The sequence below is a fragment of the Erpetoichthys calabaricus genome, chromosome 16 (assembly GCF_900747795.2).
Source record: "Erpetoichthys calabaricus chromosome 16, fErpCal1.3, whole genome shotgun sequence".
NCBI classification, from domain to species: Eukaryota; Metazoa; Chordata; class Cladistia; order Polypteriformes; family Polypteridae; genus Erpetoichthys; species Erpetoichthys calabaricus.
Window position 1 is genome coordinate 95,205,855 of NC_041409.2, and position 20,386 is coordinate 95,226,240.

Below are 20,386 nucleotides of genomic sequence, written 5' to 3' on the forward strand. Positions count from 1 at the left end.
TGATGCACTACAGATAAATCTCTTACCTGACACTTGTAACGGCACATGACTACTACTAAAGTAAAGCGTTCCTTTCACTCCTCTCTTCTCTCTCGCTGAAACCTAAAAGCTGTTGAGCCACTACATCTTTGAGGAGCTGACAATCCTCTTCTCTTTTGGAGTCAAAAAAAAAAAAAAACGAACAATGCACTCTCTTTTGGAGCTGGACTCCCTGAACAAGCTCTAAGTTCTATTCTGCCAAGCTAAGCTCTGTGCCAGTGACAAAGCCTGGTCAGAAAAGACTGAGAAAGCAGCATCACTTTCAGAAGGGAACATTAGAGCCTATAATCTTATGTAAGAAAGAGTAATGCTTTTAACTTTGAGGTTCCAGAGGGTACAGCAATGAACCAAAAAGATAACTGAGGAGGAAGTATCACACCAAGGGTAAATGATCATGTAGCAAAGAGAAAGAGTGCACTCCAATGCAAGAAGAGTCCTCCACTTGAACCTAGAGCACCAACAGAAACACCTTCACACAACATCAGACACCATCCTTAAAGGTTTAGCATTGTGAAATTGATTATTTGTGCCAAGTTGAATTAGAAATCTGAATAGCTAATTAACAGCCAGCTTCTGGGTTATATGTTTGTCTGTCTTATATGTCATGCATTCTGTCTTTTCTGTCAACATATCATACTCAATGGGTATTGCACTGTGAGTTATTTAATTTTCATTTTTGCAAGTCAAATATAATACCTTTTGTAATTAGTGCATGATGTGTGAAAGCAGAAACAACTTGAAAAGAAATCTTTCTATTTTTTGCAGGAATACAGTATCTTGATTTTATTTGAACTTCACAAGTTCCTAAAGTTAATACAGTACACTATGAAAAAAACAAATCAACAATTAATGGTAAATGGCATCCAGACAACCAGAATGTCATAAACTGACAGACAAATGAAAGAGAAAGTGAAACTAAGCTTCTCATCAACAACAGTTTTCTAACCATTCAGAGATGGATCACGTTCTGCTCTTCCACGAAATGACACAAAGAGTGTAGAAGAAAGCAAAGAGGTAATTGGGATGCGTGTTGCTTTGCATTTGTGCTATTTGGAAATCTGCTACCAAACTGAGAATGAATTAACAAAAAGAAGCCATCAGGCTTTAAGTGAGTAGAACTCCCTCTTCTAAAGCCAAAGAGTGGCCATGTTAAAATGGATCCCCTCTACTATGTATCCATACTGGATGATGGGTAACTACTGCTCAAAACTGACCTTCTTGTAGCAACACACTCACCTTCAACAGTCACTGTTACAGCACTGCTGTTCTTTGAGAAATGTGGAGAATCAGCTTTGTAGGCACTGCACAGGTACACTCCACTGTCAGACCTAGTTACAGCCTCAAATTTGTATGTATTTTCAGTAAATTTTTCAAAGTGCTCATCTCTGGCTTTCTTATCCCTTTTGTACCATCGATATTTCCAGCCTGTAAAGCTGCCATCAATTTTGCAGTCCAGTTTCACTTTGTCTCCGATGTACACATATGGATTGCTTGGTGTCAGTGTCGCCATTGGGCTTTCTGCAGAAGAGAAGAAATCAGAATTATAGTCTGACATGAAGCTGACATACATAAGCAAAGCAAAGAAGAAGGATGGGGTGTCCAGTTTATTATCTCCTCTATATTTATCTTCCACCTTGTTTATTTATTAAAGTCATATCCCCATTTTGGACAACATAGTGGTATACCGACAGGTGCTGCTATCTCCAGGATACTGTTTTATATACTAGCCCAGTCATTGTCTTTGTTGAGGTTACATGTTCTCCCATGACTATGGGGTATTTCTCCAAGTGTTCCAGTTTTTCTCCCTACACTCAAGAGCCAGATGTGTTAGGCTGATTGCCAAATTCAAACTGGATTTGTGAAAGTGGGTGCGTGAACAGTAAACATTAGACAAACTCTACCTCATATAGGGAAATGGACCATTTTAGTTCACATTAGATGAATGAAGCCAGGGTGAAATCTATTATAAACTATCTATTATCTATAAACAACACAAATGTGTTACATTTTTATTTATCCATTTAATTTAAATAGCTACTTACAAGCTTAGCTTCGAAGGGATTAACAAATGCACTCTCAGTTTGCAAAGCATGCTGCCTATTCATTCTTCTTCTTCTTTTGGCTGCTCCCGTTAGGGGTTGCCACAGTGGATTATCTTCTTCCATATCTTTCTGTCCTCTGCATCTTGCTCTGTTACACCCATCACCTGCATGTCCTCTCTCACAACATCCATAAACCTTTGTTTAGGCCTTCCTCTTTTCCTCTTCTCTGGCAGCTCTACCCTTAGCATCCTTCTCCCAATATACCCAGCATCTCTCCTCTGCACATGTCCAAACCAATGCAATCTCGCTTCTCTAACTTTGTCTCCCAACCGTCCAACTTGAGCTGACCCTTTAATGTCCTCATTTCTAATCCTATCCATCCTCGTCACACCCAGTGCAAATCTTAGCATTGTTAACTCTGCTACCTCCAGCTCTGTCTCCTGCTTTCTGGTCAGTGCCACCGTCTCCAACCCATATAACATAGCTGGTCTCACTACCGTCCTGTAGGCCTTCCCTTTCACTCTTGCTGATACCCATCTGTCACAAATTAATCCTGACACTCTTCTCCACCCATTCCACCCTGCCAGCACTCTCTTCTTCACCTCTCTTCCACAATCCCCATTACTCTGTACTGTTGATCCCAAGTATTTAAACTCATCCACCTTCGCCAACTCTACTCCCTGCATCCTCACCATTCCACCGACCTCCCTCTCATTTACGCACATGTATTCTGTCTTGTTCCTACTGACCTTCATTCCTCTCCTCTCTAGAGCATATCTCCACCTCTCCAGGGCCTCCTCAACCTGCTCCCTACTAACTCTACAGATCACAATGTCATCAGCAAACATCATAGTCCACGGGGACTCCTATCTAATCTCGTCTGTCAACCTGTCCATCACTGTTGCAAATAAGAAAGGGTTCAGAGCTGATCCCTGATGTAATTCCATCTCCATCTCCGTTGCTCCTACCACAGACCTCAGCACTGTCACACTTCCCTTGTACATATCCTGTACCACACTTATGTACTTCTCTGCCCCTCCCGACTTCCTCATAATAATTCATTACATTTATATAGTGCTTTTCTCAGTACTCAAAGCGCTATCAGCACAGGGAGGAACCGGGAAGCGAACCCACAATCTTCCACAGTCTCCTTACTGCAAAGCAGCAGCACTACCACTGCGCCACCTGTGAGGATACAGTACCATACAATACAATACCACAGCTCTTCTGTAGACCCCCTGTCATATGCTTTCTCCAGGTCCACAAAGACGCAATGCAACTCCTTCTGGCCTTCTCTAAACTTCTCCATCAACACCCTCAGAGCAAACATTGCATCTGTGGTGCTCTTTCTTGGCATGAAACCATACTGCTGCTCACTAATCATCACCTCACTTCTTAACCTAGCTTCCACTACTCTTTCCCATAACTTCATGCTGTGGCTCATCAATTTTATTCCCGTGTAGTTACTGCAGTCCTGCACATCCCCCTTATTCTTAAATATCGGCACCAGTACACGTCTTCTCCACTCCTCATGCATCCTCTCACTTTCCAAGATTCCATTAAACAATCTGGTTAAAAACTCCACTGCCATCTCTCCTAAACACCTCCATGCTTCCATAGGTATGTCATCTGGACCAACAGCCTTTCCATTTTTCATCCTCTTCATAGCTGTCCTTACTTCCTCCTTTCTAATCCGTTGCACTTCCTGATTCACTATCTCCACATCATCCAACCTCTTCTCTCTCTCGTTCTCTTCATTCACCAGCCTCTCAAAGTACTCTTTCTATCTACTCAACACACTCTCCTCGCTTGTGAGTATGTTTCCATCTTTATCGTTTATCACCCTAACCTGCTGCACATCTTTCCCAGCTCGTTCCCTCTGTCTAGCCAATCGGTACAGGTCCTTTCTCCCTCCTTAGTGTCCAACCTCTCATACAACTCATAATACGCCTTTTCTTTAGCCTTCCCCACCTCTCTCTTCACCTTGTGCCTAATCTCCTTGTACTCTTGTCTACTTTCTACATCTCTCCGACTATCCCACTTCTTCTTTGCCATCCTCTTCGTTTGTATACTCTCCTGTATTTCCTCATTCCACCACCAGGTTTCCTTTTCCTCCCTTCTCTTTCCAGATGTCACGCCAAGCACCCTTCTTGCTGTCACCCTTACTACTTCTGCTGTAGTTTCCAAGCTATCTGGTAACTTTTCCAATGCCTGTCTCACCTCCTTCCTAAACTCAACCTTGCAGTCTTCCTTTTTCACCTTCCACCATTTGATCCTTGGCTCTGCCCTCACTCTCTTCTTCTTCTTCTTGATCTCCAACGTCATCCTACAGACCACCATCCTGTGCTGCTTAACTACACTTTCCCCTGCCACCACTTTGCAGTCTTCAATCTCCTTCAGATCAAGTCTTCTGCATAGGATGTAATCTACCTGTGTGCATCTTCCTCCACTCTTGTATGTAACCCTATGTTCCTCCCTCTTCTTAAAATACGTATTCACCACAGCCATGTCCATCCTTTTGTCAAAATCCACTATCCTCTGACCTTCTTCATTCATCTCCTTGACACCATACCTACCCATCAACTCCTCGTCTCCACTGTTCCCTTCACCAACATGCCCATTGAAATACGCTCCAATCACCACTTTCTGTCCCTTGGGTACACTGTTCATCACTTCATCCAACTCACACCAAAAATCTTCTTTCTCATCCATTGCACACCCAACTTGCAGTGCATATGCACGAACAACATTCATTGTCACACCTCCAATTTCCAGCTTCATAATCATTACTCTGCCTGACACTCTTTTCACCTCCAAAACACTCTTGACATTCTGTTCCTTCAGAATAACTCCTACCCCATTTTTCCTCCCATCTACACCATGATAGAACAATTTGAATCCACCTCCAATCTACCTGGCCTTACTCCCCTTCCATTTAGTCTCTTGCACGCACAATATATCAACCTTCCTTCTCTCCATCATATCTGCTAACTCTCTCCCCTTACCAGTCATACTGACAACATTCAAAGTTCCTACCCTCATTTCCACTCTCTTTACTTTCCTCCTCTCCTCTTCTTCGGCCAACAGTAGCGCAATTTCCGCCAGTACCCTGTTGGCTAACAGTACTGGTGGCGGTCGTTGTTAACCCAGGGCTCAACCAATCCAGTGTAGAAATTTGTATTGTTGTCCGCATATTGATTTGGCAAAATTTTACACTGGATGCCCTTCCTGACATAACCCTCCCCATTTATCCGGGCTTGGGACCAGCACAAAGAAACACACTGGTTTGTGCATCCTCTGTGGCTAGGTTATGCTGCCTATTCATTAACGTCCTCTAAATCTGCTTCCACTCCCTTAAAAACATTTTACATAACTGGTTAAAGTGGAGTATTAACTACTGAAAATAAAAAAGAGCTTTATGCTAAGCAGAACACTCCCTGACTAGCACCATGAATAATCTAAACCAAACAGGTAACAAGCTATTTCATTCTTCGCTCTCTGTTGACAGAAGCAGAAATAACCCCTGAAACAGCTCTCAGTAATGTCTTTGATACATCATGCTGCGTACTTTTAAGTTTCAATTTCCACAGTTTCCCACTTGTGCTCTTACACTCAGTACCATGGGCTACTTATGTGTTGTGTTCTTATTCTTCAGAAGGCAAATATCGCCTTCACGAAGATTCCAGTAACACGTATTCCACTTGCAACGCTCATTGAGTGTAGAAAGATAATCTCTAACAGGTCCAAAACTTTCACTCTACTCCACTGACTTCCATGTAGATCCTTGTCAGTAAAGTACTCCTGAGTGAGGTGCAACATCAGTCTTCTGAGTCAGAAGTGTAGTAAGTGAGAAGACATGATGGATCCACAGATGGAGGGACAAGAGACCTTGCATTTATGATTGCAGTAACTTTAGCCTTTATGGTACATACGTAGGACATCAGGAAAGAGACACAAGTTCTCTTGTTTTAGCATAAATTCCAGAATTCTAAAACCACTCCCACTATTCTCTCACAGGATCCTCCATCTCCATGAGGAATGATGAGGGTTAAATTTCTGTACTCATGTTTACCACCTGAGGCCTAACCACATGCAATATCCTCAAGCACAATAAGCAATTCATAGTGGATTCTATGATGTTGAGCTGCCCAGGGCCTGCTACAGTAACGCATCCCCAAACCACAACATTTCCATGATTTATTGTTGGTATATGGTTTTTCTGGTCAAATGCTGTGTGTTTGTTGCTAAACATACCCTTTGGTACTGTGGGCAAATAACTCCAGGTTTGTGTCATCTGTTTGGGTCACATTGTTTCTTAAGGCCTAATCTACAGTATGTCTATGTGTTCATGGGCAAACATTACTCTTGTTCTGATGTTCTTTCTTGTTGACAAAAATTTCTTCCTGGTATACCTCTCATGTAGATCTTATTTGTGCAGTCTCTTTCTAATGGGAGACTGGTGCACTTTGTTATCAACCGTGGCAACAGCTACCTATACGTTCCTTGATGAAATTCCGGGGCTTTTATAGATTTTTTTTCAGAATTTTGCATTCTCCTCTCAAACTGAACTTGCTAGGGTGGCCTGGCCTGGACAGCTTGGTAGTTTGAAATATTCTGCAGTTGTAGATGATCATACAGACTGTGGAACTGTTGATTTTCAATTGTTTAGAGACCTTTTAAAATCCCTTCCCAGACTCATAGGCATGTATAACCTTCTTTCTAAAGACCTAAGAGAGCTATTTCGATATTGGCACGGTTGTAACACACATAACACATATTTCATCAATGAAAAGCTAACCAAACTGAAAGTCTGAGGTTTAAATCAGGCAGCTTGATGTAGTTTACCTGATTCTAATTTTATGTATACTTAGCTGCCTCAGCTACCAAGAGTGACTTGCACTAATCCTCTTCAGTTGAGCCAAGACTGGCTGATATAAGCTCAGTGTATAACTTTAAGAGAGGCTTGCAAGGTAAACTCAGTTCATGGAATACTTCTCAATTCATTTGTTAACAATGACATTCTGAACTCTTTGCCACAGATGATGAATCACATACATATGCTGCTGATTTCCGCGAATCTCTTTTGTCTATCCAGATTTCTGTACCGAATGCAGAATTAACTCTTTTCTTGTGGATGTTTTTTTTTTTTTTAAAAAGCTCTAGGTGGTCCTTAACTTTCACTTAATGAGGTGTGCTCAGAATCTGAATGCCACTATACTGATTGGATGTATTCTAGATCCTCAGCACAGACTATGGAGAAATTTGCATTTTTTCATGATCATTATTTTGCATTAAGATGGCTTATTTTTGTGTGCATCCCTGACTTCTAGACTGTTTTTTAATTTTTCAGGGCCATTCTGTCCATTCATGTGAGCTGGGTGATTGAGGAGTGTGGCATCAGCGTGGAGCCACACAGTACACTGGGGACTGGGTGAGAGAGAGCACTGCTGACATCACCAAGAAACACTCCACTTAAAGCCTGTACTTGGGATTGGAGAGTTTATTCTTTAGCTTACTCTGACAAGAAGGCTGATTTATAAAACTCCAATGCAAGCAGAGATTAAGATGTGACATTAAAAAATGTTTACGGTTATGAAGAGAAACAATAAGAAGTGCACCAATGATTATGTTAAAATTAGTTTTTCAACAATTATACAAGGACACAGATAAACAGTGGTTAATGGCAACTTTTGTTAAACTTTAGAAAGCATATTGTCAAACAGGGAACCATAGATGCATGGGATAAGTGATCAAATAGTAAAGCTAATAGTGGGAATTTCAGGATCTACAGACCTCAGGTTGATGATATTTACAAATGTTACATAAATACAGATTGATTAGCTTAACCGGACTGAAATTCTGTTTTCTGCCAAACATTTGCAATGTGTTTTTTTGTACACAAAAACAAATCAGTCATTAAAATGAAAAAATTGTACATGCCTACCACATGACCTATTTGTAATTTACAACAAAATGTAGTATTGTAAGGACATAGAAATATACCATATTAAGAATAAATTTTCAAACTCACAAGACTGAACTATGAAATAAACAATATATAAAATAGGAACTTAGACTGAAAGTAAGTTAAAATGTGAATTGTGTGACCTAAAACTAATTAACCTGCCAGCAATTAGGACACCTGAGTAACCAGTGGCCTTTATTTAACCAGAAAAATACAAACATACACTGTAAATTTCCTAATATACACACAAGATGCAACAACACTACTGAAATTCAAAAACTCAACACTTACATATTGAACTGAAATCAGAAATCACAAAATTCTATTTTTGAAGATCATAAATATATTTGCCAGATTTCACGTTTGGCTATTGTTGAAATTCATCCAAAAACTAATCATCTCTTAAGGCCAATAAAATTATCTACCAAATTTAATAAAAAATCTATCCTTCATAATAGAGATACAAATTCCACAAAATATTCACCACAGACACAGAAAAACACAGACTGACAAGTTTTCAATTATGTTATCAAAACCTCTTTTGTACACCAAAAGTCACATTTTTTTCATGAAAACAATATTTACACCATATATCAAATATAGAGCAAGCAAATTTGTTAATCCATTTTTATTTAATCCAGTTCAGTGTTGCAGGTAGATAGGCAAGTGTATTGAATATAATTAAAATGAATGAGAAATTATGTAAAACCGTAAAAATAAAAATAGTAAAAGATGTTAAATAAAAACTGAAATAAAGAAATAAGTTGAATGTACACAGTTATTGACAGCTATCAAAGAGCTCAGTAGAATCAGTGTCATTGAAGCAAGGACAAAAAAGTAAGTCTTGTAATAAAATAATAAAAATTGTACCCCATTTAAAATTTTAATAAGAAAAGGTTTTTTTTCAGGTGCCATTTGAACAGAAACACCAAAGAAATCTTGGGAAGGGAATCAAGTAAAACTTTTTGAGGACAGGAAAGCTTCAAAGCTAACAAAGCTCCACTGATTAAGATGTCATCATTTAGTAGACGCCCTGTCATGGACTAGAGGGTATGGACTTAGGACTGTAATGTGCTGCAGTTTTATGTGTTTGTGTGATTTTTATTATCAAAGGCAGAAAGCATACATTAAAGATCTGATACACTACAGATAAATCTCTTACCTGACACTTGTAACGGCACAGGACTACTACTAAAGTAAAGCGTTCCTTTCACAGCTTTACACCAGTACTCCCCTCTGTGTGAAAGGGATGCAGAGCTGATGGTGAAGGTGCTCTCTGCTTTGGTTTCATATTGATTTTTATCTGTGGTCTTGTACAGCTCATATGTCCACCCAACAGGATTTCCAATGACCTGGCATTGCAGGCTGACCTGATCTCCTTCAAATATTTTTCCATCTGTGCGTTCTGCCTTCATTTCAAGTTTGGCTGTCCTTCCTGAAAATGAAAATATGACAAGATGACAACACATGGGTCAACTACAGTAGATTAGAAAAAGACATCTTGTTGTCTAATCCTCCAACTACTCGTATTATATATAAGCCAAAAGTAAAGCACCTGACCTTCTGAGTTTAAACATGCCACTATGAACTGAAGGAGGACAACACATATATGGATTTGAACTCAAAGATGTCTGCAGATTATCCTGCAGATGGTATTGTATTTTATATACCACAGTGAAGTGGAGTGACATTTACTATTTAAAGCTAGCTCACCATCCTGTGTACCAGACACAGCCAGAAAGCAGTGAGCCAGATCCACATTCCATGCTGTAGGAAAAAGTGAGCATTGCCTATTCTTCTTGTGTCACATAAGGCCCGTTAAGTAAGCAGATTTACCAGGGATGCAGGAATTCAGCTTCATGTCCCCTCTGTCACCTGCATTCCTTATTGAAAGGCTGAACTGCAGCTCATATCAAACTTAGTTCAGCTCTGTGTTTCATCTGATAACAAAGGTGTAAATCAGCTGACACTTTTACAGAGGCCCCTTCAGACAAAAGGAGGCCAAATGGACATTCATCTTAGACTTGTGATCGCAAACTGAACCTGCCTGCATACGATGGACAAAATAACGTTCCTATTAGCAAATAATCGTTCTGTAACTGGAAATGACCTTAATCTAATCACCGGAGGTTACACCTTCATTCAAAAACTAACTGCATTCCTCTCTTCTCTCTCGCTAAAACATAAAAGCTGTTGAGCCGCTACATCTTTGAGAAGCTGAAAGCTGACAATCCTCTTCCCTTTGGGAACCAAAAAAAAAACTGCACTCTCTTTTGGAGCTGGACTCCCTGAACAAGTTCTAAGTTCTATTCTGCCAAGCTAAGCTCTGTGCCAGTGACAAAGCCCAGTCAGAGAAGACTGAGAAAGCAGCATTACTTTCAGAAGGGAACATTAGAGCCTATAATATTATGCAAGAAAGAGTAATGCTTTTAACGTTTGAGGTTCCAGAGGGTACAGCAATGAGCCTAACAGATAACTGAGGAAGAAAGTATCACGCCAAGGGTAAAGAACCATGTAGCAAAGAGAAAGAGTGCACTCCAATGCAAGAAGAGTCCTCCACTTGAACCTAGAGCACCAACAGCAACACCTTCACACAACATCAGGCACCATCCTTAAAGGTTTAGCATTGTGAAATTGATTATTTGTGCCAAGTTGAATTAGAAATCTAAATAGCTAGTAAACAGCCAGCTTTTGTGCTATATGTTTGTCTGTCTTATATGTCTTGCATTCTGTCTTTTCTGTCAACATATCATACTCAATGGGTATTGCACTGTGAGTTATTTAATTTTCATTTTTGCAAGTCAAATATAATACCTTTTGTAATTAGTGCATGATGTGTGAAAGCAGAAACAACTTGAAAAGAAATCTTTCTATTTTTTGCAGGAATACAGTATCTTGATTTTATTTGAACTTCACAAGTTCCTAAAGTTAATACAGTACACTATGAAAAAAACAAATCAACAATTAATGGTAAATGGCATCCAGACAACCAGAATGTCATAAACTGACAGACAAATGAAAGAGAAAGTGAAACTAAGCTTCTCATCAACAACAGTTTTCTAACCATTCAGAGATGGATCACGTTCTGCTCTTCCACGAAATGACACAAAGAGTGTAGAAGAAAGCAAAGAGGTAATTGGGATGCGTGTTGCTTTGCATTTGTGCTATTTGGAAATCTGCTACCAAACTGAGAATGAATTAACAAAAAGAAGCCATCAGGCTTTAAGTGAGTAGAACTCCCTCTTCTAAAGCCAAAGAGTGGCCATGTTAAAATGGATCCCCTCTACTATGTATCCATACTGGATGATGGGTAACTACTGCTCAAAACTGACCTTCTTGTAGCAACACACTCACCTTCAACAGTCACTGTTACAGCACTGCTGTTCTTTGAGAAATGTGGAGAATCAGCTTTGTAGGCACTGCACAGGTACACTCCACTGTCAGACCTAGTTACAGCCTCAAATTTGTATGTATTTTCAGTAAATTTTTCAAAGTGCTCATCTCTGGCTTTCTTATCCCTTTTGTACCATCGATATTTCCAGCCTGTAAAGCTGCCATCAATTTTGCAGTCCAGTTTCACTTTGTCTCCGATGTACACATATGGATTGCTTGGTGTCAGTGTCGCCATTGGGCTTTCTGCAGAAGAGAAGAAATCAGAATTATAGTCTGACATGAAGCTGACATACATAAGCAAAGCAAAGAAGAAGGATGGGGTGTCCAGTTTATTATCTCCTCTATATTTATCTTCCACCTTGTTTATTTATTAAAGTCATATCCCCATTTTGGACAACATAGTGGTATACCGACAGGTGCTGCTATCTCCAGGATACTGTTTTATATACTAGCCCAGTCATTGTCTTTGTTGAGGTTACATGTTCTCCCATGACTATGGGGTATTTCTCCAAGTGTTCCAGTTTTTCTCCCTACACTCAAGAGCCAGATGTGTTAGGCTGATTGCCAAATTCAAACTGGATTTGTGAAAGTGGGTGCGTGAACAGTAAACATTAGACAAACTCTACCTCATATAGGGAAATGGACCATTTTAGTTCACATTAGATGAATGAAGCCAGGGTGAAATCTATTATAAACTATCTATTATCTATAAACAACACAAATGTGTTACATTTTTATTTATCCATTTAATTTAAATAGCTACTTACAAGCTTAGCTTCGAAGGGATTAACAAATGCACTCTCAGTTTGCAAAGCATGCTGCCTATTCATTCTTCTTCTTCTTTTGGCTGCTCCCGTTAGGGGTTGCCACAGTGGATTATCTTCTTCCATATCTTTCTGTCCTCTGCATCTTGCTCTGTTACACCCATCACCTGCATGTCCTCTCTCACAACATCCATAAACCTTTGTTTAGGCCTTCCTCTTTTCCTCTTCTCTGGCAGCTCTACCCTTAGCATCCTTCTCCCAATATACCCAGCATCTCTCCTCTGCACATGTCCAAACCAATGCAATCTCGCTTCTCTAACTTTGTCTCCCAACCGTCCAACTTGAGCTGACCCTTTAATGTCCTCATTTCTAATCCTATCCATCCTCGTCACACCCAGTGCAAATCTTAGCATTGTTAACTCTGCTACCTCCAGCTCTGTCTCCTGCTTTCTGGTCAGTGCCACCGTCTCCAACCCATATAACATAGCTGGTCTCACTACCGTCCTGTAGGCCTTCCCTTTCACTCTTGCTGATACCCATCTGTCACAAATTAATCCTGACACTCTTCTCCACCCATTCCACCCTGCCAGCACTCTCTTCTTCACCTCTCTTCCACAATCCCCATTACTCTGTACTGTTGATCCCAAGTATTTAAACTCATCCACCTTCGCCAACTCTACTCCCTGCATCCTCACCATTCCACCGACCTCCCTCTCATTTACGCACATGTATTCTGTCTTGTTCCTACTGACCTTCATTCCTCTCCTCTCTAGAGCATATCTCCACCTCTCCAGGGCCTCCTCAACCTGCTCCCTACTAACTCTACAGATCACAATGTCATCAGCAAACATCATAGTCCACGGGGACTCCTATCTAATCTCGTCTGTCAACCTGTCCATCACTGTTGCAAATAAGAAAGGGTTCAGAGCTGATCCCTGATGTAATTCCATCTCCATCGCTCCTACCACAGACCTCAGCACTGTCACACTTCCCTTGTACATATCCTGTACCACACTTATGTACTTCTCTGCCCCTCCCGACTTCCTCATAATAATTCATTACATTTATATAGTGCTTTTCTCAGTACTCAAAGCGCTATCAGCACAGGGAGGAACCGGGAAGCGAACCCACAATCTTCCACAGTCTCCTTACTGCAAAGCAGCAGCACTACCACTGCGCCACCTGTGAGGATACAGTACCATACAATACAATACCACAGCTCTTCTGTAGACCCCCTGTCATATGCTTTCTCCAGGTCCACAAAGACGCAATGCAACTCCTTCTGGCCTTCTCTAAACTTCTCCATCAACACCCTCAGAGCAAACATTGCATCTGTGGTGCTCTTTCTTGGCATGAAACCATACTGCTGCTCACTAATCATCACCTCACTTCTTAACCTAGCTTCCACTACTCTTTCCCATAACTTCATGCTGTGGCTCATCAATTTTATTCCCGTGTAGTTACTGCAGTCCTGCACATCCCCCTTATTCTTAAATATCGGCACCAGTACACGTCTTCTCCACTCCTCATGCATCCTCTCACTTTCCAAGATTCCATTAAACAATCTGGTTAAAAACTCCACTGCCATCTCTCCTAAACACCTCCATGCTTCCATAGGTATGTCATCTGGACCAACAGCCTTTCCATTTTTCATCCTCTTCATAGCTGTCCTTACTTCCTCCTTTCTAATCCGTTGCACTTCCTGATTCACTATCTCCACATCATCCAACCTCTTCTCTCTCTCGTTCTCTTCATTCACCAGCCTCTCAAAGTACTCTTTCTATCTACTCAACACACTCTCCTCGCTTGTGAGTATGTTTCCATCTTTATCGTTTATCACCCTAACCTGCTGCACATCTTTCCCAGCTCGTTCCCTCTGTCTAGCCAATCGGTACAGGTCCTTTCTCCCTCCTTAGTGTCCAACCTCTCATACAACTCATAATACGCCTTTTCTTTAGCCTTCCCCACCTCTCTCTTCACCTTGTGCCTAATCTCCTTGTACTCTTGTCTACTTTCTACATCTCTCCGACTATCCCACTTCTTCTTTGCCATCCTCTTCGTTTGTATACTCTCCTGTATTTCCTCATTCCACCACCAGGTTTCCTTTTCCTCCCTTCTCTTTCCAGATGTCACGCCAAGCACCCTTCTTGCTGTCACCCTTACTACTTCTGCTGTAGTTTCCAAGCTATCTGGTAACTTTTCCAATGCCTGTCTCACCTCCTTCCTAAACTCAACCTTGCAGTCTTCCTTTTTCACCTTCCACCATTTGATCCTTGGCTCTGCCCTCACTCTCTTCTTCTTCTTCTTGATCTCCAACGTCATCCTACAGACCACCATCCTGTGCTGCTTAACTACACTTTCCCCTGCCACCACTTTGCAGTCTTCAATCTCCTTCAGATCAAGTCTTCTGCATAGGATGTAATCTACCTGTGTGCATCTTCCTCCACTCTTGTATGTAACCCTATGTTCCTCCCTCTTCTTAAAATACGTATTCACCACAGCCATGTCCATCCTTTTGTCAAAATCCACTATCCTCTGACCTTCTTCATTCATCTCCTTGACACCATACCTACCCATCAACTCCTCGTCTCCACTGTTCCCTTCACCAACATGCCCATTGAAATACGCTCCAATCACCACTTTCTGTCCCTTGGGTACACTGTTCATCACTTCATCCAACTCACACCAAAAATCTTCTTTCTCATCCATTGCACACCCAACTTGCAGTGCATATGCACGAACAACATTCATTGTCACACCTCCAATTTCCAGCTTCATAATCATTACTCTGCCTGACACTCTTTTCACCTCCAAAACACTCTTGACATTCTGTTCCTTCAGAATAACTCCTACCCCATTTTTCCTCCCATCTACACCATGATAGAACAATTTGAATCCACCTCCAATCTACCTGGCCTTACTCCCCTTCCATTTAGTCTCTTGCACGCACAATATATCAACCTTCCTTCTCTCCATCATATCTGCTAACTCTCTCCCCTTACCAGTCATACTGACAACATTCAAAGTTCCTACCCTCATTTCCACTCTCTTTACTTTCCTCCTCTCCTCTTCTTCGGCCAACAGTAGCGCAATTTCCGCCAGTACCCTGTTGGCTAACAGTACTGGTGGCGGTCGTTGTTAACCCAGGGCTCAACCAATCCAGTGTAGAAATTTGTATTGTTGTCCGCATATTGATTTGGCAAAATTTTACACTGGATGCCCTTCCTGACATAACCCTCCCCATTTATCCGGGCTTGGGACCAGCACAAAGAAACACACTGGTTTGTGCATCCTCTGTGGCTAGGTTATGCTGCCTATTCATTAACGTCCTCTAAATCTGCTTCCACTCCCTTAAAAACATTTTACATAACTGGTTAAAGTGGAGTATTAACTACTGAAAATAAAAAAGAGCTTTATGCTAAGCAGAACACTCCCTGACTAGCACCATGAATAATCTAAACCAAACAGGTAACAAGCTATTTCATTCTTCGCTCTCTGTTGACAGAAGCAGAAATAACCCCTGAAACAGCTCTCAGTAATGTCTTTGATACATCATGCTGCGTACTTTTAAGTTTCAATTTCCACAGTTTCCCACTTGTGCTCTTACACTCAGTACCATGGGCTACTTATGTGTTGTGTTCTTATTCTTCAGAAGGCAAATATCGCCTTCACGAAGATTCCAGTAACACGTATTCCACTTGCAACGCTCATTGAGTGTAGAAAGATAATCTCTAACAGGTCCAAAACTTTCACTCTACTCCACTGACTTCCATGTAGATCCTTGTCAGTAAAGTACTCCTGAGTGAGGTGCAACATCAGTCTTCTGAGTCAGAAGTGTAGTAAGTGAGAAGACATGATGGATCCACAGATGGAGGGACAAGAGACCTTGCATTTATGATTGCAGTAACTTTAGCCTTTATGGTACATACGTAGGACATCAGGAAAGAGACACAAGTTCTCTTGTTTTAGCATAAATTCCAGAATTCTAAAACCACTCCCACTATTCTCTCACAGGATCCTCCATCTCCATGAGGAATGATGAGGGTTAAATTTCTGTACTCATGTTTACCACCTGAGGCCTAACCACATGCAATATCCTCAAGCACAATAAGCAATTCATAGTGGATTCTATGATGTTGAGCTGCCCAGGGCCTGCTACAGTAACGCATCCCCAAACCACAACATTTCCATGATTTATTGTTGGTATATGGTTTTTCTGGTCAAATGCTGTGTGTTTGTTGCTAAACATACCCTTTGGTACTGTGGGCAAATAACTCCAGGTTTGTGTCATCTGTTTGGGTCACATTGTTTCTTAAGGCCTAATCTACAGTATGTCTATGTGTTCATGGGCAAACATTACTCTTGTTCTGATGTTCTTTCTTGTTGACAAAAATTTCTTCCTGGTATACCTCTCATGTAGATCTTATTTGTGCAGTCTCTTTCTAATGGGAGACTGGTGCACTTTGTTATCAACCGTGGCAACAGCTACCTATACGTTCCTTGATGAAATTCCGGGGCTTTTATAGATTTTTTTTCAGAATTTTGCATTCTCCTCTCAAACTGAACTTGCTAGGGTGGCCTGGCCTGGACAGCTTGGTAGTTTGAAATATTCTGCAGTTGTAGATGATCATACAGACTGTGGAACTGTTGATTTTCAATTGTTTAGAGACCTTTTAAAATCCCTTCCCAGACTCATAGGCATGTATAACCTTCTTTCTAAAGACCTAAGAGAGCTATTTCGATATTGGCACGGTTGTAACACACATAACACATATTTCATCAATGAAAAGCTAACCAAACTGAAAGTCTGAGGTTTAAATCAGGCAGCTTGATGTAGTTTACCTGATTCTAATTTTATGTATACTTAGCTGCCTCAGCTACCAAGAGTGACTTGCACTAATCCTCTTCAGTTGAGCCAAGACTGGCTGATATAAGCTCAGTGTATAACTTTAAGAGAGGCTTGCAAGGTAAACTCAGTTCATGGAATACTTCTCAATTCATTTGTTAACAATGACATTCTGAACTCTTTGCCACAGATGATGAATCACATACATATGCTGCTGATTTCCGCGAATCTCTTTTGTCTATCCAGATTTCTGTACCGAATGCAGAATTAACTCTTTTCTTGTGGATGTTTTTTTTTTTTTTAAAAAGCTCTAGGTGGTCCTTAACTTTCACTTAATGAGGTGTGCTCAGAATCTGAATGCCACTATACTGATTGGATGTATTCTAGATCCTCAGCACAGACTATGGAGAAATTTGCATTTTTTCATGATCATTATTTTGCATTAAGATGGCTTATTTTTGTGTGCATCCCTGACTTCTAGACTGTTTTTTAATTTTTCAGGGCCATTCTGTCCATTCATGTGAGCTGGGTGATTGAGGAGTGTGGCATCAGCGTGGAGCCACACAGTACACTGGGGACTGGGTGAGAGAGAGCACTGCTGACATCACCAAGAAACACTCCACTTAAAGCCTGTACTTGGGATTGGAGAGTTTATTCTTTAGCTTACTCTGACAAGAAGGCTGATTTATAAAACTCCAATGCAAGCAGAGATTAAGATGTGACATTAAAAAATGTTTACGGTTATGAAGAGAAACAATAAGAAGTGCACCAATGATTATGTTAAAATTAGTTTTTCAACAATTATACAAGGACACAGATAAACAGTGGTTAATGGCAACTTTTGTTAAACTTTAGAAAGCATATTGTCAAACAGGGAACCATAGATGCATGGGATAAGTGATCAAATAGTAAAGCTAATAGTGGGAATTTCAGGACCTACAGACCTCAGGTTGATGATATTTACAAATGTTACATAAATACAGATTGATTAGCTTAACCGGACTGAAATTCTGTTTTCTGCCAAACATTTGCAATGTGTTTTTTTGTACACAAAAACAAATCAGTCGTTAAAATGAAAAAATTGTACATGCCTACCACATGACCTATTTGTAATTTACAACAAAATGTAGTATTGTAAGGACATAGAAATATACCATATGAAGAATAATTTTTCAAACTCACAAGACTGAACTATGAAATAAACAATATATAAAATAGGAACTTAGACTGAAAGTAAGTTAAAATGTGAATTGTGTGACCTAAAACTAATTAACCTGCCAGCAATTAGGACACCTGAGTAACCAGTGGCCTTTATTTAACCAGAAAAATACAAACATACACTGTAAATTTCCTAATATACACACAAGATGCAACAACACTACTGAAATTCAAAAACTCAACACTTACACATTGAACTGAAATCAGAAATCACAAAATTCTATTTTTGAAGATCATAAATATATTTGCCAGATTTCACGTTTGGCTATTGTTGAAATTCATCCAAAAACTAATCATCTCTTAAGGCCAATAAAATTATCCACCAAATTTAATAAAAAATCTATCCTTCATAATAGAGATACAAATTCCACAAAATATTCACCACAGACACAGAAAAACACAGACTGACAAGTTTTCAATTATGTTATCAAAACCTCTTTTGTACACCAAAAGTCACATTTTTTTCATGAAAACAATATTTACACCATATATCAAATACAGAGCAAGCAAATTTGTTAATCCATTTTTATTTAATCCAGTTCAGTGTTGCAGGTAGATAGGCAAGTGTATTGAATATAATTAAAATGAATGAGAAATTATGTAAAACCGTAAAAATAAAAATAGTAAAAGATGTTAAATAAAAACTGAAATAAAGAAATAAGTTGAATGTACACAGTTATTGACAGCTATCAAAGAGCTCAGTAGAATCAGTGTCATTGAAGCAAGGACAAAAAAGTAAGTCTTGTAATAAAATAATAAAAATTGTACCCCATTTAAAATTTTAATAAGAAAAGGTTTTTTTTCAGGTGCCATTTGAACAGAAACACCAAAGAAATCTTGGGAAGGGAATCAAGTAAAACTTTTTGAGGACAGGAAAGCTTCAAAGCTAACAAAGCTCCACTGATTAAGATGTCATCATTTAGTAGACGCCCTGTCATGGACTAGAGGGTATGGACTTAGGACTGTAATGTGCTGCAGTTTTATGTGTTTGTGTGATTTTTATCATCAAAGGCAGAAAGCATACATTAAAGATCTGATACACTACAGATAAATCTCTTACCTGACACTTGTAACGGCACAGGACTACTACTAAAGTAAAGCGTTCCTTTCACAGCTTTACACCAGTACTCCCCTCTGTGTGAAAGGGATGCAGAGCTGATGGTGAAGGTGCTCTCTGCTTTTGTTTCATATTGATTTTTATCTGTGGTCTTGTACAGCTCATATGTCCACCCAACAGGATTTCCAGTGACCTGGCATTGCAGGCTGACCTGATCTCCTTCAAATATTTTTCCATCTGTGCGTTCTGCCTTCATTTCAAGTTTGGCTGTCCTTCCTGAAAATGAAAATATGACAAGATGACAACACATGGGTCAACTACAGTAGATTAGAAAAAGACATCTTGTTGTCTAATCCTCCAACTACTCGTATTATATATAAGCCAAAAGTAAAGCACCTGACCTTCTGAGTTTAAACATGCCACTATGAACTGAAGGAGGACAACACATATATGGATTTGAACTCAAAGATGTCTGCAGATTATCCTGCAGATGGTATTGTATTTTATATACCACAGTGAAGTGGAGTGACATTTACTATTTAAAGCTAGCTCACCATCCTGTGTACCAGACACAGCCAGAAAGCAGTGAGCCAGATCCACATTCCATGCTGTAGGAAAAAGTGAGCATTGCCTATTCTTCTTGTGTCACATAAGGCCCGTTAAGTAAGCGGATTTACCAGGGATGCAGGAATTCAGCTTCATGTCCCCTCTGTCACCTGCATTCCTTATTGAAAGGCTGAACTGTAGCTCATATCAAACTTAGTTCAGCTCTGTGTTTCATCTGATAACAAAGGTGTAAATCAGCTGACACTTTTACAGAGGCCCCTTCAGACAAAAGGAGGCCAAATGGACATTCATCTTAGACTTGTGATCGCAAACTGAACCTGCCTGCATACGATGGACAAAACAACGTTCCTATTAGCAAATAATCATTCTGTAACTGGAAATGACCTTAATCTAATCACCGGAGGTTACACCTTCATTCAAAAACTAACTGCATTCCTCTCTTCTCTCTCACTAAAACATAAAAGCTGTTGAGCCGCTACATCTTTGAGAAGCTGA

General features: G+C 40.1%; 1 protein-coding gene across 1 annotated transcript in view; it reads right to left on the reverse strand.

Moving 5' to 3' along the window:
• Nucleotides 1-20,386, reverse strand: part of LOC114666807 (leukocyte immunoglobulin-like receptor subfamily A member 1) — a 62,218-nt gene that overhangs the window by 16,281 nt on the left and 25,551 nt on the right. Inside the window, exons 4-7 of the mRNA XM_051919753.1 lie at nt 19,328-19,600; nt 11,401-11,682; nt 9,209-9,481; nt 1,276-1,557 (exon numbers count right to left, since the gene is read on the reverse strand). Of these exons, the coding sequence (XP_051775713.1) occupies nt 1,276-1,557; nt 9,209-9,481; nt 11,401-11,682; nt 19,328-19,600 (1,110 nt within the window). The remainder of the gene's footprint in view (nt 1-1,275; nt 1,558-9,208; nt 9,482-11,400; nt 11,683-19,327; nt 19,601-20,386) is intronic.